The following is a 26,506-nucleotide window of genomic DNA, read 5'->3' as shown; positions in this document are numbered from 1 at the left end:
TGCATCTGTTCAGGGCCAGCCCGGGACAGGCAACAAAAACCTTTGAATGTGGGCTCTGGAGCTGTCAGAGCTGGCCTGTGTGGCCCTGAAATTACAGTCTGGCGATCGACAGCTTAACCATGTATTAAAGGAGCAGCAAAATGTGTAACTTAGAGTGGTGCGATACTCTTTTTAACAAGTTAATTACACTCCCAGACTGACACTATCCAGTTTATTGCCTGTTGTTCCTTGACACACGAGGATTAGACGAGCTTACACTGAGACTTTGATTACGATACAATCCGTTATCTCTTTATCTCTATCAAAAGAGTGTTTTCTCAACTATAACGTCCTTGCTCTTGTGAACTTTGCTAAAAAAATGTGTGTGTGGTAGGTGACGTAACCGTAGTATATCAAAACAGACTATTGGTACAACAGTTTTCATCAGCGTTGTTTTCTATCAAATACCTTGTTTTGGAATAAAAATCGATTATCAAAACAAACAAAGCCGGCATCAGATCCAGGAAAGAACATGGGGAATTATCAAACTATTGGTCAGCTTAATTGGTCAGATTACACCCTAGTTGAATTTGGTTATCTTTATAAGATTCTGTCGGGCTATTTGTAATTAAAGTGGTCAAATTTGATGAAACCGTGAATCAATCAGTGTGTAAGTTATTAGAAATACTTCTAAACCCAGGAAATCCTTTGTCAATCATAATACACATCCAGCACCAATCCCAGACAGTCTGATATTTCACACTCCACAGGAGGACAGGTATCACCTCACCTGGTCCACTGGCACCCTTCCTGCATTGTTATCACACTGGGCGGGGAGGGGGTAATTATCGAACAATAGGGGAAATGAGGAAAATTCAGGGTCAAAGGTTGTATCTATGTGTTGCTAGGGCAGCCAACGCCCGCTTTGCTGGGGGTCTTGAGATATGTCTTAGTCGCACTGAGACCGTGACGGAAGTAAATTCCTTTGCAAAAGTCCGTCCAAGAGGAAAGAATGAGCACGGATTTTTAGGGACAAGAATTTCTACGACTTTGAAAAAAATATCCGGAAAGCGAAGAGTTACAATCCCGCTTTAACCCCTTACGGTGGTAACTTGATTTTACTAATCTTGATTTGCTTCAAAAGTTATCTACGATCGCGATCTCTGGCAATTACCTGATTTAAATCAAGAATCATTCCATAAGTCAGATTTGAAAACAGTACTATCAGAAAGCGATGGATATTTGAAAAGCTAGATTTTATTGTAAAAGAAAAGTCTGTAGTATGTGCGTGTGTGTGTCAGAATAGTTGTTCCCCTATTAATTTTATCTTAATGAATTAACTCCCTTCCTGCTTTGAGGAAAAAAAGGAAACAGATCTTTAAAAATATATATATATATACTATCCCCTCAAGCAACAACAGCATGAAAATATATTCATTTCACCACTTTTCATCAAATATTTCCATCCCAGGAAAAAAAAACTATGCACAGTCCTACAAATTCCTGTTATTGCTCTGTTATTATGATCTAATATCTGAACAAACATACAGTAGTTTTATACTAAGTTAACGTTATTTGAGTTATTTGTATCAGTAGTATAATTACTTGTAAACATTATTTGTTTAATTTTTTCTGGCCGTTGATTTCATGTTGATAATTTGTGACATCGCCGGGGCAATGAGCAGCGCGTTGGGCTCAGACTCAAATTGTACCACGTTTGAATCCTGCCTTGTAACCGATCTTTGTGCCAGTTCACTTCACTAAGATGAAAATGAGTACATAGCTTCTGCTAGGACGTCCCTTGGATAGAACGTCAAATGGACGTCCCGTGTTTGGGGAGAGCCACACCCCACGCACGTTAAATATCCCACCACACCTTTCCAACAAGAGTAAGATAAGAGAAAACATAAGATAAAAGAAAACAATTCTCACCAGTCACTCCAGAAAGGCAGAGACCGAAAAGCACCAGAGAAAAGAAATTCACGTAACGTTCGTCCATGCTTGTGTCTCCACAGAAGTGATAGCAACGAGAACAGACATCAGATTACAACACCAACGGAGACAAAAGATGGAAAAATATGAAGCCAAACAGTTTTGGGGATTGTCATTGGTCAATGATTGTTGTTTGACTCACATCACTGTCAAAGTTACTGAACCTAGCTCAGGGTACGTGATTAGAATTTCTTCCGTGGCCTGAGGGTAGGTTCACATAAAGTTTGGGTTATTTTGGGTAAAGACAAACTTCATACTTTGGATTCTACTGTCTCTTGAAGTGAGACATAAACAAGAAGGCAATGATAGTACATCAGCCGCCGTCATTTGACATGCCCAACAAAACAGGCTGCTGAAAAGATGGAAGAAATTGACAAAATAGACCCCAAAAAACACCAGAGGAGTTAGTCATTTGTGGACTATAGTTTGTGAGTACGATTTCGTCAATTTCTAATGTTTATAGCGACATGTGGCGTCTGTTATAGGCTAACTGCCAACTAGCATAAGAAAGCTTTGAGCGAGCTTTGTCTATACTATCAGTGGTACTGAATTGGCGTCTCTATGGATTCATGTATTTTACTGTCTAAAGTATAATAAAATAAATGAGCGTATCTTTGCAATGGATGTTATCTGGTCGGGTGGAAGATAATTATAACATGGTTTTGCACACATGGCTGCGCAAGAGCAATGTTTTGCTTGAATTATATACGCACGTGGGAAACAACCCCATTGGAGGCGACGTCTTGCGAACAGCGTGATTACTGCAGTTATTTTTTGCACTGGGTTGGATTAGGAGTGGCCTATCCCGCATTTTCTGGAATCATCGGGATCTATACATCCAAAATACGTCAAACCTTTTCCTTCCCTGACTAAACAAGTATAAACTTCCATAAGGCTGAACTGTAGACGTAGTGCTTTAAGCTACTACGTGGTGAGGTTATAAGGGGTTGTAAAGAAGGTGGGGGTTGTAGCCCGGATCCCTCAATCTCTTCACCTCTGTACGTTTACGCACTATGAGTGCTATTCATTACGAAATAAAAGTTATCATAACTCTTTACTGTAAACAACGGAAAGTAGCACACTGAGTTTCCTCACAGTTTCTACATGTCTAGGTCCCCACTTCTCTCTTTGAAATCTTGATGCTGCCACAATTTTTTGTACTCAGACGAGTTAAGACGACCCCAGACACGCTCAAATCGTGTCAGTTCGGGCGCATGTCCCCCTGTCCACCCGAGATAGAACCATGTCCTATTACATAATCTAAACATTGCTGGCTTTCGAACTTACGGTTATATTTGACTTTTCATTGTAAATGCGCGCCGTAAGTGTATAGTACTGATCTTTATAGTACAGACTACAGAGGAAGTCTGTTAATTGCACAACGGATTAACGCACACATTTGTTAACTGCACGGAATTCCAAAATCCCAAACCGGTACGGTTGAGCTAGATGACTTCGCATCATTGCACCAGCTGGATAATTGCACGAAATTCACTGACAAATAGGCCGTGCAATTAAGCGGCTTCTACTGTACTTACGTTTTCCTTATTATGTTATACTTGGGCCGCGATAACATTCGATACAGGTGTTCCGGACAGGGTAGCAAAGGGCGTATCACACAGGCTTCGAAGTATCACACAGGCTTCCATCGAATATTTCGGACGTACTCTGCTTACGCTGATTGCGGCGCGGTCGAAAATTCGAATACCTGATTCGGACGTTGGAACATTGCTGTAGTAACAATTTTTGATCGAGGGCACTAAATTTTCTCAACTTCCGGCGCATTTTACTTCGAAATATATGTTCTATAAGGGGGGGATGACTATGACATAAATACGATATAACACGGTAAAAATCACCCTCCGTCCCAACGGTCGGGCCGCACCTCGGACGATACGGAATACCGTGTTGTATTCTACATTTCCCACATGAAATACTGAACAAAGTTGTACACCTTTCTGTTCAAATTCTGTCGTTGTTGCTTTCCAATCGACTCCAATGCATAACAGTAACCTTTAAGTTTGGCAACGGGTCCATATAAAGACATTAAAAAAGGACAATTCTTACCAGTCACTCCAGAGAAGAAGAGACCCGTTAACACCAGAGAGAAGAACTTTACGTAAAGTTTCTCCATATTGTGCAGACAAATTGTACAAACTTTAGGATGTATAACTGAAGGAAGTAACGGATGGAAAAATATCACTGACGTCAGACTCGGGGATTCTCATTGGCCAATGAATGCTGTTACCAGACACGGGGCCTGTCATTGGTCAATGATGTTGTTATCACTGTCAATATTAGTGACATGAGCTACATGTACGTGATAGGAATTTCTTCCCCAACCTGTGGGCTAAGTTCAAACGACGGTTAGACTAGTTTAACTCAGAGAAATTCTATTCTTTGAAGTTTGGGGTAAACAAGATCGCAACGATAGAATCGTAGCTACCAAATCAATGCTGATATCTCACTAGATTTCAGTACGCTGGTTGTTCTTGGATTTGTAATGGGAATATCATAAAAACGTAAAGGTTTTTCTAACAAGACAAAAAAAACACGAAGCGTATATAGATATTTATTTGATTTTTTTATCGATGAAATTCGTTAAGCGTTTTGTTTTCAATTCGCCCTGACACAACTCTGACAACGCAGTGAGATATCGCCTTTAGTAACCTTGGATAGATCTTGGTCAATCATTGCAACCGAATTGACATCGCTGTAAATTCAGGTGATACACTATAAAAATGATTGATGAATATATATTTGCAAGAAATTCCGATAAAAGAAGTTTACTCTGCCAAGGTTCAGTGGTCCGGACGATGCAAACTTTGTTATTCCCTCTACCGTGCATTCAAGAAAGTTTTCTGCGTTCTATTGCAAAGTATATAACGACGTACTTGTTGAAAATCAAGGCACCGTGACGGAAGTAAATTCCTTTGAAAAAGTCCTGCAATGAGAGTAGCACGAGGACGAATTTAATGGCCAGATCCACGCAAAATCCACGAAACGTTCGTCCATGTTTGTGTCTTCACAGAAGTGAGGACAACGAAACGAAAATGGACCTCAGATTGCAAAACTCATCTAGATACAAATTGGAAATATGAAGTCAAACAGTCACGGGGACTGTCATTGGTCAATGATTGTTGTTTGACTCACATCACTGTCAAAATTACCAATCCTAGCTACGAGTACGTGCTTAGAATTTCTTCCTTGGCCTGAGGGTAGGTTCACATAAAGTTTAGGTTATTTTGGGTAAAGAATCTTCGTACATTGGATTCTACTGTCTCTTGAAGCGAGACGTAAACAAGGCAACGATAGTACATCAGCCGCCGTCATTTGACATACCCAACAAAACAGGCCGCTGAAAAGATGGAAGAAATTGACAAAATAGACCCCCCCCCCCCCCCGAAAAAAAACACACCAGAGGAGTTAGTCATTTGTAGACTATATGAATGAATGAATGAATGAATGAATGAATGATGATTTATTAAAGTGTCGTGCGTTTACAAACGCCCAGCCCGCGTGGGCTTATAGGACACGTCAACAGAAAGTATAAATGAACAGAGGATAATACATGTACAGCGTAAGTGAACATAGGAAACATGAGCAGTAGCTGCTAAACAATTTACAGAACAGAACTGTCATAATATAATCGCAGACATAAATCAAGATTAACAAACCAAGAATTCTCAGAATTAAACAAAGTAAAATATATACAGAAATATGAGGTAAACAAAAGAACAGAAGTATATTTTGTGAGTGCCATTTCGTCAATTTCTAATGTTTATAGCGACATGTGGCGTCTGTTATAGGCTAACTGCCAACTAGCATAAGAAAGCTTTGAGCGAGTTTTGTCTATACTACCAGTGGTACTGAATTGGCGTCTCTATGAATTCATGTATTTTACTGTCTTAAGTATTATAAAATAAATGAGCGTATCTTTGCAATGGATGTTCTGTGGTCGGGTGGTCTTGAATTACATACGCACGTGGGAAACAGCCCCCTTGGAGGAGACGTCTTGCGAACATCGTGATTACTGCAGTTATTTTTTGCACTAGGATGGATTAGGACTATCCTGCATTTTCTGGAATCTTCGGGATCTATACATGCAAAATTTTCAAACCTTTTCCTTCCCTGACTAAACAAGTATAAACTTCCATAATGCTGAACTGTAAACGTAGTGCTTTAAGCTACTACGTGGCGAGGTTATAAGGGGTTGTAAAAAAGGTGGCGGATGTAGCCCGGATCCCTCAATCTCTTCACCTCTGTACGTTTACGCACTATGAGTGTTGGAGGTAACTTCCAATTGAAAAGCAAAGACACATAATATGACGATACCCTTCTACGTACCAACTTAAAAATTGTGACAAGAGTGTTCGGTTCTGCCACGATTTTAGTCATTGTCACCTGACCTGCCTCAGCGCACATGCTATCAACCGAGACTAGCACGTCACCGGAACGTACTGCGCCTGCGCGAAAAGTATAGACATGCTAAACCTTGCTAAACCCCCGGATTACTAAAGGGCCGCATTTAAGAAAGTACGTGCGTATATAAGGGTAAAATCCCGTGTACGTTTTGCATGAAACCATGTCTCTAACATATACTGTGCAACAAGCGGGATTTCAATGCAACGTTGACCAAACCAAGCCCCAAAACACCAGGGTTCGCGCAGGCGCAGTACGTTCCGGTGACGTGCTACCGAGACTACCTGTAGGCAAACAGGAGGGGGTAAATACACATATGGATTATGCAGACTTTGCCGATGTTTCAGATGGTATCGGTGACTGAGATGTGACTGAAAGTGAAAACAATTGTAACTTGTATGTTTTTCAGTATCAGTCATTTGAAGATAGTGTGTTATGCCTTTCCTGGTCTCTGATGTCATATGTAATAAAATATATACTTAATGTGTCTGCGTTGACCCGGCCTTTACGTATAATAGCCTCGATGGCATCAAATATTACACTCAATATCTCATTCACTATGAAACAAAAGTTATCATAATGTGCCTTTTTGTTCAAATTCGGCAGGCATATAGAATACAAAAAAATTCCACGAGACACCCAGCAGTAGGTGTGTTATTCATTATGAAATAAAAGTTATTATAACGTGCATTTTTGTTCAATTTCGGCAGGCATATAGGATACAAAACATTCCATAAAACATCTAGTAGGTTTGTTTCGCTTGCCCATTTTTCATATTTCATTAATGATGAAAACAGCTTGCCAATTTTCTTTTATTTTGCTTTATCATAATAAAAATATCTACCCATAACCATGATTGTAGTTAACATCAGAAACTCTTGGAAGTCTCACGTTTCTGTTTAGATGGATCACCTGATGACGAAATCCCGCAAATCTATCAGAATCTTAACATTCGATCTGATCCATTCACTATGGAGGAATATGTTGTTGCAAAGAGTAAGCTGAAACTCGGAAAATCAGCAGGTTCTGATGGAATCCCTCCAGAAGTCCTTAAACTGTGCGATCTTGACAATATCATACTGTCTTTCTCCAACAAACTGTTCGAAGGCAAAATACCTCAGCAATGGGCAACCGGAAACCTCGTACCTGTCCCTAAGTCTGGTGATTTAAGCGAATACACCAACTATAGGGGCATTATGCTCACCTCGGTAGCAGCAAAAATCACAAACAAAATGATTCTGAACAGAATTCAGCCGGAGATTGACAAACTCTTAAGACCTAACCAAAACGGTTTTCGCCCTGGCAGATCTACATACTCCCAAATCCTTGCACTACGAAGGCTGATCGAAGGAGTGCTTAGCAGAAATCTACAGGCAATCATTATATTTATCGACTTCAGCAAAGCCTTCGATAGTATCCATAGGGGAAAAATGATGAAAATCTTAAAGGCTTATGGAATCCCGGAGGAACTTGTAAATGTAATCAGCAAACTGTACGAGAACACCCGTGCCAAAGTTCTGTCACCGGACGGAGAAACTGAGCTCTTTAATATCACAGCAGGTGTATTGCAAGGGGACACTCTCGCGCCGTACCTTTTTGTCATAGTACTTGATTACGTCATGAGACAAACACTTGGTGAGCAAGAGGTAGAGCTAGGATTCGAACTTGAACGCAGGAAAAGCAGTCGCTACCCCCCAGTTGTCGTCAGCGACTTAGACTTTGCTGATGATATTGCCCTTTAAAAAAAGATCAAACAAGCACAGGACATGCTCCTCCGTTTGGAAAACGAGTCAGCAAAAGTTGGTCTACACCTTAATGCCAAGAAAACAAAACTGATGGCATACAATCAGGTACTTCCCATTGAAATCAGAACAAAGAGTGGAGACCTGGTGGAAGTGGTCACTAACTTTAAGTACCTAGGCTCCAACATGGAGAGCACAGAAAGGGACTTTGAAGTAAGGAAGGCCCTAGCCTGGAACAGCTGTCATAAGCTGAGGACAATCTGGACATCTGGGCTGTCGCGAAAAATCAAACTGAAACTCTTCTTTGCAACTGTAGAATCCATCTTATTATATGGTAGTGAAACTTGGACACTTACCAAATCTACAACGAAAAGACTAAATGGATGCTACACAAAAATGCTCCGAATGTGCTTAAATATCTCCTGGGAGCAGAAACTTACTAATGTGCAAGTATACCAAGATCTGCCATTAGTCACTGAGAAAATAAGGATAAGAAGGATGAAATTGGCAGCTCATTGCGTCAGGCACCCAGACATCGTTGCCTCAAAGTTTGTACTTTGGGAACCAACAAAGGGGAAAAGAAGCCGAGGGAGACCTAAGCTGACGTTCTTAGACAACCTGAAACATGACACCAACCTTACCGATGTGAAGAAAATCAAGTCCCTGATGGAGGATAGGGAGAGTTGGAGAGCTATCTCAAGCCTGGTTCGAGCGGGAGCTCGGCCAAAGTAAAGTAAGTAATAACCATGATTGTAGTTAACATCAGAAACTCTTGGAAGTCTCACGTTTCTGTTTAGGATTATTTTAAGTCGAAGTAGATTTACCATTAGTGGGTAACTGTCATCTCTTACCTAAAAGTAATAAAAAACACGCTAACATAACCTAACATAATACCTCTTTTATTTAACAGATATCTCCATACCAGGATACAATCATGTTGTAAGTTCGTTAAACACAAAACCTCATTACGTTCCTTAACTGTGATTTATTAGGTGAGCAGGGTCTAATGGTGTTGTTGGTAATTGTCGCAAGCGCTAAGTCATCATTACATAATTCCATGGCGTAGAATACACATGATGTATAGTGCTATGCAGTACTTTTATTTCATCTATTAATAGTTCTGGATTAGTAAGTCATTAAACAAACATATACTAGTCTAATATTGTGGAAATGGTCAGTCGTGTTGTTCTAGTCGCACAATATATATAGTTGCCAAGCAATAGACCAGATCTTACATTTCACTCTTATGGTCTTCCTTCTTGAAGCCAAGCCCTTGACATTACTTAAGACATGTGTTAATAGGCTAGGGTTTGTCTCTTTTCTCCAACTATAAGACTGGAGCACAGATGCTAGATTTGTTTTAACACTATTTTAAAAACTTTAGACCATGTTGGTTTGATTGGATGAATGACATGCACCCACAAAATATGAAGAAAAAAAACTAATATGTTGTTAGTACACCATTCTCCATGTGTTCTGTTATTTGTGTAACCTTCTTGGCCACTGAGAATTTATGATGAAGGCAATTTGAAGGTCGAACCTTTTATTCTATTCACAAACCTACAAAAAACAGTTTGGGTTTTCCAGAGTATGTCATCCATACATTCATATCAACGTGGACTGACATGGTAAACTTGCAAGAAAACCCATTCAGCAGTCCATCTTGATCATATTCTAGTGGTACGAGTGTAAGTATGAATAAAAAGACCCATATCCTGCTATCAAAGACTGACAAATCCCACTAAATAGACTGACGTAACTTATGATAACATATCACTCTCTGGTCACAGAAAACCTCAAGAATAAATGTAAAGAACTTCCATGTCTGTCTAATGCCCTTTCTGTATTGTAACATAGAGTAAATAACTCATCGAGTAGGAAATTTATCATACTTTCACACACAAAAGTTTACAACAGTTTTATGACCATTAACACAATATATCAGGAGCCGTAAAATTTAGAATTTGTGCAAATGGACTTTTACCAAGATTTGTTTTGAAAGCCATTTTTGTGAACGCCACCCAAACAAGGTTTTTAGCGTGACAAATTAAATGTAGCTACATTATTGTTTTAGGAAATATTGAGTCAAAGTTTTAAATGACAAAAAAAATCGATTAATTATTTGTGTACCAACCCGAAAGCAATGTGTAATCTTGTATGAAAGATTATTAATATAAAGTGTTCTTGATTTATGCTTAACAGTAGAATTTGACCAATGAAAATATTTTGAGAATTGGGGAGTTGTAGAATTACACAATTTGAACAATAAAGGGTGCAAAAGAACATTTGACGTGCTTTTTTCCATTTGTTTCCCCAGATGCACCCACTGTTTCTTCCTTAAACAATTCAAATTAAACTATTTCAACACAACTAAAAAAAATTATCGTTATAAACAAACATTGTCTTGGTTAGAATTTCGTAGAAACTCAACTATGATTCAAAGAAAACAAGGTGATTTGTAGCGGAAACTGAAAACAACAACAAGTGTAAAACATCCAAGACGTGCCCGACAGGTTTTCCTAATGAATCGGTCAACTGTATTAAGAATTGTAGGCTGCAAGGCACATCACGGCATGTTGACGTTACAGGGTGTTAAATATAACGCCACAATGCCTGGCCTGTGGTCGTCCCTTACTCCCCGTCCTCTGCCATGTTTGGCAGACTCTGGTAGGCCCACTCCTCACGGCGGGACCGCTTCAGCACGATGGCGGCGCCCATCACGACAAGGGCGAGCGCCATCAGACCTCCTCCTGCAGCCAGCATGGCCCAGGGTGCGCTGTGGCGGCCAGAGGCAGTCTCCTGGTCACTCATCAGGTGCAGAGTTTCTGCAGATAGAAAATACACTATCGGTAGGTCAATACAAGCCCATTACTAGTCTTATATTTCGTCTTTAGTTGCAAACCATCAACCTTTAAGAATCTATAAAAATTCCATGTATGACATACAGATCAGAAAAGTGATGTTTTCTCTAAAATGCATTAAATAAAATTTTCAACGACGTGCGAAATTCCAGCTGCACAAAAAGTGCATGTATTATAAGAGATGAATCTGCTACTACGATGCTACTACTTTCATTTTCTAAAATAACATCAAATATTGAAGGATGTTGTTTTTTACTGATAAAAAAAAACAGCCTAGGAGAAAGTTGTACCTTCTTTGTCATCATCCAGAATGATTGGTCCCTGGTAGATCATGTGACGTCCCTTCATGTCGACGATCTCTTCAGCCGCTCGTTTACCCCTCCTGACGCAACCCTGGAGTAAACAACGTATACTATCTAATTCAGAAACAGCTAGATCATCAAGGACATCGGAAATTGATGTTTTATACCTAACAGTATAAGTAAGCAGCTCAGCTACCATTTTTTTTAAATAAACAGCTCAACTACCTTTTTAGATATTCTGTTGTTGCCATTGCCACAGGAAAACTTATCTTTTCAAATGTGTGAAGATGAGAAGACAATGACTGAAAAAACATCATCATTGACAGAGGATGATGAGCAAGGATAATAAACATGGAAAATCAACCTATCAAAAACTAGTTCAAATCCATGTACTGCTGTCCTGATGATTTGCGATCTACATGACTACAATAAAATGGCTTTTTATACTATGAAGGCGATTTGAGAGGCAAACCTGTGCACAGCGGGACCCAGAATCAGCTCCGTTACAGACCATCACCTCACAGTGCACGTACACCGTCTTCACCTCCCTGATGAAGCGGAACGCCTCAAAACCAAAGCGTTCCTTGCTGTTGTCGTTAATGTTGTAGGTTTGCAGGGTGGGATCAGAGCCACAACTTGAAAAAAGAAATTAAACATAGTTAGCTTATTGTTTGTTCAAATTTTAATTTAGCTGAATCTTGTATGATCTTATATCATCTTTGCAGGCTTCAAGGTGAATTAGGCAATGACCCGATGGAACTATGAAGCAAGAAGCAAGCGCAACCAGTGCTTCATCAGCTTTACCTTATCCACTCCGGAAGAATACGTTATGTAGATTTATAATGTATTTACCTATGAGGTTTGTTGGATTTGGGGATTTTAAACAAAGAAATGTATTCTCATCACGTTTCCCTTCCAGTAATTTGCCTTTTGTCAAGCTACTCACACACAACACCATACTACTAGGCTCGCACCAGAGGCTTCAAAAAACAACATAATTTGCATATGAATATATCGGGGAGCAAAATAAGTCAGTTCTGCATACCCGTCCTGGATGAGTGGATACTGCAGGGTGTCGTTGGGATTTGGAGACATGGTAGCCTTACAGTTCAGCGCCAACACAGAAAGGTTCTGTCCGTGCCCCTGTACCTCCAGCTGCATGTAGATGTACTGGCGCAGTTTGAGGTGGATGGGGTACTGCCCAGCCCGGTATGGACTCTGGTACTGCCGTGTGGGAAACATGGAGAGACGGACCTCCAGCTGCCCGAACCCCTCCTCCGTAAAGTTCAGTCCACCCGGGATGGGCAGGAAGGTGGAGTCCACCCACTCCTGGCGCTCGTACTTGCATCTGTACGGTGTAAAAATGCAGAATCTTTACCTCCACAATTTCTACCCTACATTGCCTACCAGGAAGAGTAAATTGATGTACTTGCAAAAGTTGACATAGGATACAATTCAAAATGTGACGAATGGAGGTTATGTATTAATAGCATTGCAGTTAACGTTAATTTAGGCCCTTGTAATGGTATTATATCATAATGCTAATCAGTCGAAGCGTTCTGGCATGAGAAATAAGTTGCATGGCTAACTATATCGTTAGAATCCGCCAAAGATTCTCTAATAAAATGTTATAATATGTTTATTTTCTTACGATAATTTTATGGGCAACAGAGAGATCAGCTTGGAAACTGGCAACTGACGTATACAAAAAAAAGGAAGAAATAAAAGGATTTTAAGATCATTGATATTCAATGCAACCTCTTCACAACATTTTCTACGGAAACGACCTAAAAGAGTAACATGGATAGTTGGTGTAGTAATATTTTACTTGGATGTGATGGAGATGTCGCCCTCTCGGGTGATGACCCCGCCGCTCAAGTGGATACCCAGGATGTTGATGGTGTTCAGGAATGTGACGTACTTTGGGCCGAAGGTCACCTTGTGGAGGAGTGCAGATTATTTAGATTTAAGCAAGGCTAAAGCTGAATTTCGTCGTTAAAGATAAAAAACATCTTAAGTTATCGTTAGTATATGTAATTTACGAAATGCATAGATCTTACATACTTTTATGTATGCTCAAGATAAATAATATGGAATGTTTTTCTTGTTCTGTAGAACAATACAGGAGACAAATAATTGGTAAAACCAATAAAAGTTTGTATCTTTCTACTACGGTCAATAACCTATTAATCAAACTGCTGAAAAAAAGACTATTAAAAGGAATTAACAATTATGAAATGTCCAGCAAGGTATCCATGTCAATTACTCCGTTTCAGAAACACGTTGTTTTTGGACCCTTTATAGTAACCTTGTCCTCTTAATCTTTAGCAGCAATTGTAATTATCACTGGTAGATGCACCTTTTCCCTTGCTTTTTCACAGCTACCCGTTGTCTTTGACGAAACGCCTACACTGTCCTTCGATACACTACCTGAGTGCCACAGCGGTACAGGTCTGTACGGAAAATGTAGTGGGTGCCGTTAGTTGAAGCACCACAGTTCTGGTCAGGCTCCCAGTGAAGGTTCCCCAGGTTGATGTCAGTCAGCTGATCCTCAGGAATCGACAGCTCCATGTAGTCATTGGTGCAGGTGGTAGAAGCTGAATAAAAAAATTCACGGCTAGTGAAAATAATTCAAACAAGACGGTTGATAAAATAACAAAACAACATGCCTAATTCCAATATGGCAGCCATTTTGGATTTCCCGGGATCGTTGCACTAAAACGAGGTGACGTACGCCTTACGTTGCATGACCTTGATTAATGGTATAGCCTCGACATTGCTGATTCATGTCCAAAATGATAACTTTTAAGCCAGGATTGGTGTTTTGTTAAATTTCCAATTAAGGTCAAAATCTACCATAAAGCACAAAATTGAAAATACCTCAAGTATAAAAATGACATCCTAACATACAAGGCCATATCATTTTCATAAAATTTTACAATATCTGTTTTGAGCCATGTTCGTGTTTGCATATCTTACAAATGCCGCAAGCATAGAATTTCCATAGTTCTATCAACGTTGCACAACTTGCGTTACAGTGTTTTCTTATTATTCATGTTGATAATGTATTCATACTCATATTCTAATTTACCGAACGTACGTCTTTTTCTAAGGTACAAATGCGATGCTTGGAAGTCCTACCATTGGGCCGGCTTACAGCATTTTTAAATTCATGATGAAAAGTTGTCTCTTTCAAATTAATATGAGTAAATTCGTTCTTCTATAGGTTATCACATTCCAAAGCTTTCAGAAGGCCTCTGCAGTTTCTGCTAATGTGCTAGTATGTACTAGCATATTACGCTAGAGCCTGAGAGCCTGAGACCGCCAAAGAGCACCATTATGGATTATTAATAAGCTGAGGGGAGTTTCTGCGATGCTTATACACAGGATAATTTTGTTTCAAGGTATCTTAAAGATTTAAAAGAGTCCTTTATGAGGTATTGATAATCATTTTACTTACCTGACAGTTCATTTGCAGGTGTTGGAACTGTGTGGGAAATAAGTAAATTAAGCTGAATAATAACTCAATATATGTATTACTCAAATCATAAATATGCATTTGCAACTTCTCAAGTTATGCTGTCAACAAAAAAATTAAACAAACACGCACAGATACGGCAGGCAAAATACAACCTTCTTGTCAAAGGAAAAATGGTTAAATACGTTAATGTAAAGTTAATGTAGATTTGTAAGTATTAAATCGCAACATACCGTGTAACGCATATGAGCAGACATTTGTGGAAATCATGTCAATCTTTGTGGCGAGGGCGTTGAAATTGTTCAGCTCAATCACGTTGTTCTGTTTGTTGTTGGCAATCTGTAGGAGTTGTCCATGATCGAAGCTGCCCACACCGATGGCGTACACCTCAACACCAGCGGCGACCAGGTTCTGAGAGGGTCCAGACACGGAGTCACTTGATTTTCCGTCCGTCAACACGATTATTACCTGTAATAGACAGTGAAAACAGTTGAGTCTCTTGGCTATGATGACACAACGCAACGCCATGTTAAGGTGCACTATCACTGCACTTGCGTCACGCTTGCGGGGTTCGAAAGATACTCAACAAATTTCTGAAATATAGAACGAATTTTCTTACTTTTTGTGTATTTTATCGTATTCTGAGTCATACTTTACGTATTATGCAATACCTAAATCTTAAAAAGTCGGAAAAAATATAATAAGAACGATCACGCAGTGAACGAACCCTGCAGTGACAGAAGCTTGACGCAAGTGCGATGAGAGTGCACTTTTACTTACTATAGATGCCAATTTATCTATACCCTTAGGCTAGTTACAATAACTACATATTACATATATACTTACTTTCGGGACATTTCCTCCCCTCCATGCTGCGTACTGACGGACATACTGTAGAGCAGCCCCGGTATTCGTCCCGCCTGACTGGTACACGATGTTGTTAATGGCGCTGACGGTAGACGGTTTGTTCACTTTGTTACCCAGGTTAAACACCAGGCTGAGGAAAAGATAGTTTGGAAATATTCACTTCTTATTCAAGGCACATAATAATACTCAAGTCAAATTTTCAACGACCACTGCCGCCCTCTTCAGGATCAAAACTGATAGTCAATCACTTCTGAACGTACATTCCACAGACACGTGACCTTTTAAACACATGATCTTGTAGATATGTGAGGTCAAAAATTTGTCATGTGTTTTCATTTTGTAGTGATTGGGCATCAGTTTGGAACATGATGAAGGCGACATTGGTCGTTGAAAATTTGATCTGTGCATACATTTAGATTTGTGTTAGAAGAAAGTCTAGGATTCTACTATAAAATTACAATAATTTATTTTTGTAAAAAAAAAAAGAAAATCCTATATATATGTATTAACTTTTAGCCCCAATGCCATAGCCTTTAAAGTTTTGTTTTGGGGTGCACTCACTTTTTGTGATTGTGTATGTTTGCCTATGTCTGTGTGCGAGCTCCGTATCTTGAGAAGGTTTGAGTGGATTGCCTTGTATATCTTCGCCAAAATCACAAAGAACTGATGTTAAACTTCACTTTATACAACCTGGACGATTGTATGATTATCAAACCTTATAGACAGTGTTGTGAATATTATCTAATGTCTCTCTAGCTTATAATCTTGCGGTTACTTTCGATGTTGCATTTAGCATAATTCAATCAAAACCCACTTTAAAGTAACAAATATAAATAGACGAATGGTAGATGTTGCTCATATACTATTGTAAATTCATTTAAAGTCGCGTGGATTGAATTTCGCGGTAGAGGGACAAGAACTGTTGGCGGTGGTTTTACGTTCGCAGCAGCACCCTGCACTGTATGCCTTTTCTGCCATAGAAAAAAAATCGAGGTGGTTTTAGGTTCGTGGTAAATTGCCAATAAAACATAAAACCACTGCAAATATTTCTGCATTTACAGTATTTTTGTTTTAAACAGATGGGAGAGAACCAACACTCACGTGTTCCTGTCAGAATACTGTACAACACCAACCCTGGTGGCAGTCAGGCTGACGTCGAAAGTGTTGACCACGTTGACCGCAAACTGCTTCACCTTGACGAAGTTAGCGGCGTTTACACTGCCAGAGCCATCGAGGAGGAAGAACAGGTCCAGAGGGGCCGCACATGATGACGAACCTGGCACAGTTTGGCAGAAAAAAAAATATGAAGAAACATTCATTGTAGAAGAAACCTTTATACTTGGAGTACATTATTAAGGTTAAGATGTCGATGAAGTTACCTTGACTTTAAATCTAAAATGATTTTATACATAAAACAAATTGTAACATTCTGGTGGAGAAGATAGTCGGCAAATACATGCCCTAGATAGAAAACATCTGGCATATACAGCAATTTTTTCGTAGACTTATTGCAAAAATATTTTAGGAAACGTCACCGTCCTAGCACACGTCGTTCAGCAGTTATCTCATTTATTTTGATTTATTATTATACGACGTCAAACATGGAATTATCTAGATACCTGTAATAAATACACATGTAATGTAAAAATGTTATTAGGTAATTGAAGAGAAGGTAATCAAGAACTTCGTCAACATTTGAAGACATATCTACATTTCCTACAATATTGATTCTATTCTCTATACAGATATTGCCATCCATATAATCGAATCAGCGTTGCCTTTTCATTCATTCTCGATAGCATGAATCTAATAAAAGAAAATAAAAAAAATGCATACTGTAAATGCATTTCAGTTCGCAGGGATTTAATTTCGCGGAAGCGGGTAAAGGACTGTTCGCGGTGGGTTTAAGTTCACGGTAGCGCCATACACTGTAGTCTCTTACTGCCTTGGAAAAATGTTAGTGGTGGTTTTAAGTTCGCGATAAATTTGCAGCGCGAAAAAATATTGATTCTTTATTTCAGGCACTACAGGCCCATAACAATACATTCAATTAAAAACCGGGAGACATAGATATACATATAAATACTGAGTGGGTACGACCGGGTGGTGTTAAAGGTATGTACAAAATGAAAACATTAGCGCTTGTAGACCAGATCAACATAGTGTTGCCAGTATTTACAGAGAGTGAACATGTCGGAATGAATTGTAAGCTTAATGATACTACTGTTCAAGTTGAAGAGGCGAGTGACAAAAGAGTGAGTCAGTTTCCTTCTACGGGCATCAAAGGTGTCTACTCCCATTGACACAAACATTAGGCTGGCACTTTCGTATTTTCCATATGAAAACACAATTCTGAAGACGTTATTGTAAGCCGTTCGTAGCTTGCGAATAGTACCCAGAGTATACTGTATTCACAGCTGGGCACAATATATAGAAGAACAATACGCATTGAATAAGGTACGCTTAAGTTCAGTAGAGGTGAACATGAATTTACGGACCAGGGAATTAGCTCTGGTGTAAAAGCCTCTGATGTGAGCTTTTATAGTCTCGTCATCAGACAGGTTTGAAGTGATCTGGTTGCCCAGATAGTTGACGGATGAAACATACTTCAAGTCTGTACCATAAAGCCTTACTGAGGGGGGCGTACATTTCAGTCTGAATCTATCGCAAGGAAAGTACATACAGTGACTCTTCTTTTCACTGAAGAGAATATCATTATCATAGCCAAAGATTTCACATATGGAAATGAGTTTTTGCAAACCTTTAACGGAAGGACAGATTACACATAAGTCATCTACATACAATAAATGATTAACTATGGTATTACCAATGTAACAGCCAACACCACTCGAGTTCATGATCAGCTCAACACTAAGGTCAGACAGAAAAAGGGCGACATAAGGCTTCCCTGCGGTACACCGTTACTTGCAGTAAAATAATCGGAGAGGGTATTGCCCCAGCGTACACTGAAAGACAAGGTATTATACCAGGCTACAAGAAGCTGCACTAAATACAATGGCCTTTCCACATGTTGGAGATATCTGCCGCCCCTGATCAGCCACCAACCGTACGGGGAAGACCCGGTCTGGTGCAATTCTGGGAACGTAGGGCCGACCAAAAGCCCTTGCCTCCCCCCTTGTGTAAAATCTTTGCCAGTGTGTCGGCACGAAATTGGGCTTCCTTGCGACGGCATTGTCTAAGAGAGTATCTAAATTTTGCCCTTGTGGTACGCATAAGTTCCCAGATAGCACCATGTTTGGGTCGACCGTAGTCGCACCATAATGCAAATGCATCCCTGGCAGCACTGTGACTTTCCTTAACCACCTCATTCCAACCGGGAACATAAAACCACCGCGAAAATTTCTGCATTTACAGTATTTAAGTAAAGCAAACATTGACCTTGCGGTGTGCTCGGTGTGATGGTCGGGAAAGTTGTTTGCTGCGGGACAGTTGTTTCCTGCGTGAAAGTTGTATGTCGTGTGGCTGTCGCCCCAGTAGTAGCTCCATTAGAACCTGTGCATCATGGCAAAATGGTGCATTTAGTCCATCTTATATCAATGCTATAAACTAAAGCGTCATTACCGCAATCTACACACCCACCTGCTGAGCCTCTACACGCGGTGTACACGATCCTGTCTCCGTTCGGAAACGCTCCCTGTGTGTTGTACAGGCCAAGGTTACTCTCCCTTATCCCTCGTTGGCAGTTGTTAGTTCCACACGTGTGGAAGCCGAAACTCCTGCTGCTTGTTGCCCCGGCTGAGAAAGCCAAGTTCGCCACTGCTGCTATACGACTGGACGGGTTACAGTTGAGCACGTTGTTAATGTACGGATCGGAGTTGTACTCGGTTCGGCACCTACAGTAAAAAGACAAGCAGAACGCCTCTTAATGAGAAACGTTATACTGTAAACGTGATTTTTCGTGACTCATTCAACACAATTCAGTTATAACTTTAACAATATCATGACTTAAAGATTTCTTTGGGATGATGGATCTTAATCCGCGATCCTAGTCAATTCCTTGTTGGCGACGCCTCAGGGGCGGAGGCATTCTTTACAGTTTTACGATCGCTTTGAAAATATTCCAAAAATTGCACGAATGCATTCCCTAGGGAATTAGTTTTGAGGTAGCCTTTGCCTGTTTGGTCTTTTGTCGGAACTGAAACGACCTTTGTTTTATGGTATCTTGAAGTCACATGTAATGTCTTATTTTGCTTCTTTCAGCACAAAATGTGATAATGTTTTAAGTGCGTTTTCTGTTTCTGGCAAATGAGTTATATGTTAATATTACAACTATAACTCCCTCTTACTACTAGAGCTAGTGCATATTCATTACTAACGGCGTCAACTGTCAGTATCAAATCCTACCTGGCATAATTGCCATTGTTGATAGCGTATTGTTCCCCACAGCCGGTAGGCCTCAGTCCGTACTGCGCACACAGACGTTGGTAATCCCTGCACCAGTTTTCCGAGGCAGACAGACCGTCAGCTGGCAGCCTCGCCTTGATGACGAAGAAGTCGATCCCTCGATACTGCTGGTTTGCAGTACGCAGGACGTCAAAGGCATGGGACCCTGTAAACATTGAGACAAATTGTATGAAGGTACCACAGGCAAGTTAATCTGTGAATACGATCTATCGTCACCTGGGATTAATTGACCCCCTCTCTGAGACCGGGGGGGGGGGGGGGAAAGCCTAGTTGCACTTTGCAACCACATGTTTGAGACAATGTTCACCCAGTTTCACACTCAGGTTGCAAGACTAGGGCCTTGGTCTTTGTGGCAACCAGAAATGTAAACGGGGAACTTAAGTTTTAAATGAGGTTGCCCACTGAGCAACCTGGCATTAAACACATTTATTCCAAACCCTGTGGTTTGCGACTGTCGGACTGTCGGCTAAGAGTGTGATCAAGTCACTGACAGGATATCAGACAAGTGCATTACATGCCTTTTTTCCTTAACGTATATGATAAGGTGTGAACAAACTGCTATAACAAACGAGGAATTGTCTAGATACATCACAGAAATACACATGTAATGTAAAACAATATTTCAGAGAATGTATCAAGAGCTTCGTGAACATTTGAAGACACACGATGCTGTGTTTAGTCATTAAGTGAACCTTCTTGGCCGGTTAGTTTTCAAAATGAAAGCATCTTTATATTCATTGGTAACATCAGTTTTTTGGGTTCCCAATGATGCCATCCGTATAATCAAATCAGCATGAACTTTTCGTTTATTCTACACAACATGAATCTGATAAAAAAGGAATCATGCGTATATTTATAAGTAAAGCAAACATGAACCTTGCAGTGCGCTCGGTGTGATGGTCGGGAAAGTTGTTTGCTGCGGGACAGTTGTTTGTTGTGTGGCTGTCACTTCAGTAGTAGTTCCACTAGGACCTGCGCATTATGGGAAAAAGAATGCATTTAGTTAATCTTATATCAATAATGATACAAACTAAAGTGTCATTACCGCAACCTACACACCAACCTGCTGATCCTTTACACACGGTGTACACAATCCTGTTTCCGTTCGGGAACGCTGCGCTTGTTACTTGCAGACCGTAGATACTCTGGGCTATCCCTCGTTGGCAGTGATTGGCTCCACACGTGTGAAAGCCGAAACTCCTGCTGCTTGTTGCCCCGGCTGAGAAAGCCAAGTTCGCCACTATTGATATACGGTGGGACGGGTTACAGCTGAGCACGTTGTTGATGTACGGATCGGAGTTGTACTCCGTTCTGCACCTACAAGAATTAGACAACAACCAAGCCTCTAAATGTTGTGAATCAATGACGAAGAACAAGTCTACCTTAAAATGTGACTTGTGATTTATTCACCCAATTCATGAAAGTAACATTTAAATTAGTTTCATTAACAATCTCATGTTATCATAGCTTTCTTTTGGCATGTTGCATTTTAATCCACGATCTTAGTCTATTTTATGTGGGCATACTTGTAAGGGCATGTATGCATGTGTCAAGTGTTACTGACGTCGTTTATACTACAAATCCTACCTGGCATAGTTCCCATTATTGATAGCGTATTGTTCCCCACAGCCGGTAGGTCTCAGTCCGTACTGCGCACACAGATTTTGGTAATCCCTGCACCAGTTTTCCGAGGCAGACAGACCGTCAGCTGGCAGCCTCGCCTTGATGACGAAGAAGTCGATCCCACGATACTGCTGGTTTGCGGTACGGAGGACTTGAAAGGCATGTGCTCCTGTGAGGACGAATAGAAAATGGTTGTATGAATGTACCGCAGATAAGCGATTTACAAAGCATGTTTTAAAACATAGGACAAGAGTTGGCAACTCTGCATGTACTGTCCTAAAATTCAAGGACGGTACATAGGGATTGGCTAATAATTGTTTCATTTCTTTTTCTTAATTTCGACCGAAGTGATTCAAGAAGTACAGTAATGTATAACTGTAATTCCATCAGGCGCCATCATTTCTAACATCACAGTCTTCGCCAAGAAAGTTACGTTTTGGTTGTGCAATGGTGGATCGGCTAAAGATGTATGTTTGTAGAAGATAATTAAGAACTTCTTGTCAAAAGGGGTCTTACCACTGTTTTGACGGCGACTATGAAAAGAAAGCCCATCGGCACCGGCCCCTTGTCCTGAATTCTAGATAAAACATGAAAAATAAGTTATTTAAGTTATTGTTATCGAAACCAGATGAATCGTTCAAGTTACAAACACCATTTTCATATATACTTTGTTTTTAATTTCCGTATAACTGATTAGTGTATTGAATATACAGAATAGAATTCATCCTGTTAACTAAGTAGAAATAATACTTGTCATTGGTACCCTCCAAATTAGTATGAAGTTGAAAAACTGCAGGGTGTCTGTAGGAAAAAACTTGCATTTTAGTTTATAGCGGACATGTAAAAAGGTAAATTAAGCAAAACGAACCGTTTCATTGTTTAAAGTCTTAGCGAGGTCTTCAAACTCATCAAAGTCTTGTCCCCTTTTTTCTGTTGTTTCAGTCAAGAACACATCAGCGTCTTCGGCGTCTGCATCTGTCCATACAATGTTTCCATCTGTGCCTTCATCCTCTAAAGTTTCGATTTCTTCATCCGTCGCTAAAGTGTCTTCAACGGTCGCGACGGTGTCTCCATCGGTCCCGTCAGTGCCTCCAACCGTCCCATCAGTGTCTCCATTGGTACCGTCAGTGTCTCCAACCGTCCCATCAGTGTCTCCATCGGTCCCGTCAGTGTCTCCAACCGTCCCGTCAGTGTCTCCATCCGTCTCTTCAGTGTCTCTGTCCGTCCCGTCAGTGTCTCCATCGGTCCCGTCAGTGTCTCCAACTGTCCCGTCAGTGTCTCCATCGGTCCCGTCAGTGTCTCCAACCGCCCCGTCAGTGTCTCCATCGGTCCCGTCAGTGTCTCCAACCGTCCCGTCAGTGTCTCCATCGGTCCCATCAGTGCCTCCGCCCGTCCCGTCAGTGTCTCCATCCTCCCCCACAGTGTCTCCATCCTTCCCACCAGTGTCTCCGCCCGTCCCGTCAGTTTCTAGACCCGTTTCTCCACCGTCTCCATCCGTCTCTCCAGTGTCTCCAACCGTCCCATCAGTGTCTCCGTCCGTCCCATCAGTGCCTCCGCCCGTCCCGTCAGTGTCTCCATCCTCCCCCACAGTGTCTCCATCCTTCCCAACAGTGTCTCCGCCCGTCCCGTCAGTTTCTACACCCGTTTCTCCACTGTCTCCATCCGTCTCCCCAGTGTCTCCTTCCGTCCCATCAGTGTCTCCGTCCGTCCCATCAGTGTCTCCATCCGTCCCTGAAGTGTCTCCATCCGTCCATGCAGTGTCTCCATCCGCCCCTACAGTGTCTCCATCCATCCCATCAATGTCTCCATCCGTCCCATCAGTGCCTCCATCAGTGCCTGCAGCAGTGGCCCCAGTGTCTTCTTCCATACTAGTGTCCAAATTCTCGCCTTGTTCGTCTCCATAAATGACTTGACTGTTTCCATCACTAGGCACAGTCGGAATATCAAGGACTCGGAGCGCCTCTAACTCTTTGTCAGAGATGGTACTGCCTGCATGTGTCGACAAGAGTACAACACGGTAAACGTTATGACTTTATCTTATGAATCAGTAATCACCTGACGGTAATAACAAATATTTATGTGCGTTCTCGTCTGAAATGGTTTATGTGAAAGTAAAAGAAATATATATATATATATATATATATATATATATACATTCTCGTACTTCGACATGTCCAGACTATGCATGATGTAAAACTACAAAGCGCATTACCAATAAGCCTGGTAGACTTGCCTGCAAATAGTTACCTAATGTTAGCCCAAACCACACTCTGGTAAAGGGAACGCTTTGCCGTCAAGTACTGTTGGAGCATCCTCGTTGGGTTTAAAACGCGTTGGTGATTTTAAGTACTTAGGATCATCAATTATGGACTCAGAAAAAGACTTCACAGTAAGGAAAGCCATAGCTTGGGACGCGTTTGCAGGTCACTGTCATCGCGCAAGTGAAGAAGTGATCTCTTCACTCCTCCTATGGAGGCCGAGGGGAAAGACCTACTCTAGAAAGCTCACTTACCCAGCAACCATTTCCAGAGACACTGGGATTGACACTGAGGACCTAGGAGCAGCTATGAACGACCGAGCGCTGTGGAGAGATATTGTGCAACGCCTTACCCCGCCCGGCAGGGACGACAGATGATGATGATGATGGGTTTAAAAAGGCTTATTTTTTTATCTAGTGATTGATTTCTGCCATTTTTACGCAGGGTAGTCCTCTCACTCATTTACACTGCTTTGCAGTGGATCACTGAATTGCATAAATTGAAATGGAACATTTACATATGTTGACATGCAAACAGAAAATTAACAAACAATAGATGAAATGAAATGAATAACAATAATGATGAAACCTATATAAATAATATCAATAATGATAACAAGTAAATGCTACTAATCATAACAATCTTAATACTAGAGTTCAACAAACATATCTCTTCGCCAAATAATCATGCCTTTATTTAAGACTTTAAGGTCTTATTCATGTATTACTAAATAGTACCTACCCCAATAGCAAATGACTGCATGTAACTGTGTTCCTCACAAACCCACAAATGCTACCACAAACCACACTGTGATCACAGATGACCTGGTAGCATCCCTGGTCAATCAGAATTTCATGCTTGTCAGGACTTTGTCCCCAGTGTAAGAGCGTCCAGCTCACAAGCAAAACATCTGTCAAACAGCTGTGTGATATAGGTCCAAATGAGATACAATGTATATAGAAAACAGTTTATTTCTGTTAATTGGCCACTGATTACAATTAAATGCATCTTTCCATGTAGATTAGTACCTTTCAGCCAAAAAAATTGCAAACAAGTTTGAAAGTCCTATCATGGAATTCAGTGGATTTCTGAACTTTCCTCATTAATGATGGAAATTAACTGTTAATTTGCATGATTAGTACTACATTATGTGAGTCACTACTTAGGCTACCACTCAGAAATCACGACAGCAGCATGTTCAGAACACGAGATTTAAAAAAATTGGAGTTTTTGCTGCAGTACCTTAGGAACCCGCTAGGGGACCCACTATCATACTCGACCTTCCTTTTCCTATCCCCCTGCCCACCTACAAAATATTATCAGGATCCTTTCAAGGCTTCTCGAGTTATGCATCCCACAAACAAAAGGACGCACACACACGGCACTGCACCGTCCTAACGAAATATTCTACACCAACTATTTTCGAACACAACCTTCCTTTTCGCAATCGCTACTCAAATACCAAATATCACGAAAATCCATACACAGCGTCTTGAGTTATATGCTGTTGGCATGGATTTATGAACTTTCCTTATCAATTATGCAATTAGCTGCTGATTTGCATAATTATATTGCAATCCATACATAGTATGGGATTGCAATATATTGTTATATTGCAATCCATACATAGTATGGGATTGCAATATATTGTTATATTGCAATCCATACATAGTATGGGATTGCAATATATTGTTTTTGCTGAGTTTCTTCTCCTGTCAAATCTTCAGACCCCTTTAACTTTTTCATTTTTGGGCCAAATGAGCCGAAATTTGGCATGGGGGTAGGGATATCAAATACCCCCAGGTGTTTTTTTCACTTTTTTGATAGAGGCCTGAGAATTTATGATATTTAGGGTTTTTGGTCATTTTTAGACAAAATATGTATATTTTGGGCCCCTGTGCCCTGGTATTACAAGCTAATGACCTAAAATTTGGTACAGAGGTGCATTGGACATATGAGCACAGAAAACCATCAACACTTTGTTCATAGATCACTTAAAAAATGAGTTATTTTAGGGGTTTTGGCTATTTGTGACTAAAAATGTATATTTTTGGCTCCTATGCCCTTGTATTAAAACCAAATGACCTGAAATTTGGTACATGGGTGCATTTGACATATGACCACAGAACCCCATCAACGCTTTATTCATTGTTTACTCCAAAAATGAGTTATTTTAGGTTTTTTGGCCATTTTTGACTAAAAATGTATATTTTATGCTCCTATGCCCTTGTATAGAAACCAAGTGACCTGAAATTTGGTACAGAGGTGCATTGCACATATGCTCACAGGGTCCCATTGACACTTTCTTCATAGATCACTTAAAAAATGAGTTATTTTAGGGGTTTTGGCTATTTTTGACTAAAAATGTATATTTTTGGCTCCTATGCCCTTGTATTAAAACCAAATGACCAGAAATTTGGTACATGGGTGCATTTGACATATGACCACAGAACCCTATCAACGCTTTATTCATTGTTTACTCCAAAAATGAGTTATTTTAGGTTTTTTGGCCATTTTTGACTAAAAATGTATATTTTATGCTCCTATGCCCTTGTAT

The 26,506-nt window shown here is 40.4% G+C and overlaps 2 protein-coding genes across 2 annotated transcripts; both read right to left on the bottom strand.

Moving 5' to 3' along the window:
* Nucleotides 1–10,717: 10,717 nt before the first annotated feature.
* On the bottom strand, nt 10,718–17,835 carry LOC118422940 (ZP domain-containing protein-like). The gene is made up of 11 exons (XM_035830824.1): nt 17,823–17,835; nt 16,745–16,919; nt 15,623–15,773; nt 15,032–15,244; nt 14,759–14,810; nt 13,729–13,895; nt 13,127–13,236; nt 12,344–12,646; nt 11,771–11,933; nt 11,287–11,389; nt 10,718–10,960 (listed from the first exon to the last, which is right to left on the bottom strand). The coding sequence occupies exons 1-11, from the start codon at nt 17,833–17,835 to the stop codon at nt 10,767–10,769; spliced, it is 1,644 nt and encodes a 547-aa protein (XP_035686717.1). The 3' UTR covers nt 10,718–10,766.
* A 4,709-nt stretch (nt 17,836–22,544) lies between these two features.
* LOC118422939 (uncharacterized protein DDB_G0290685-like) lies at nt 22,545–23,483 on the bottom strand. The gene has a single exon (XM_035830821.1). It carries the CDS (start codon nt 23,481–23,483, stop codon nt 22,545–22,547), a length of 939 nt encoding a protein of 312 aa, XP_035686714.1.
* Nucleotides 23,484–26,506: the final 3,023 nt, after the last annotated feature.

The sequence above is a fragment of the Branchiostoma floridae genome, chromosome 9 (assembly GCF_000003815.2).
Source record: "Branchiostoma floridae strain S238N-H82 chromosome 9, Bfl_VNyyK, whole genome shotgun sequence".
Taxonomy (NCBI): Eukaryota; Metazoa; Chordata; class Leptocardii; order Amphioxiformes; family Branchiostomatidae; genus Branchiostoma; species Branchiostoma floridae.
The sequence above is the reverse complement of the archived record's forward strand: the minus strand, read 5'-3'. Positions and strand labels throughout refer to the sequence as shown.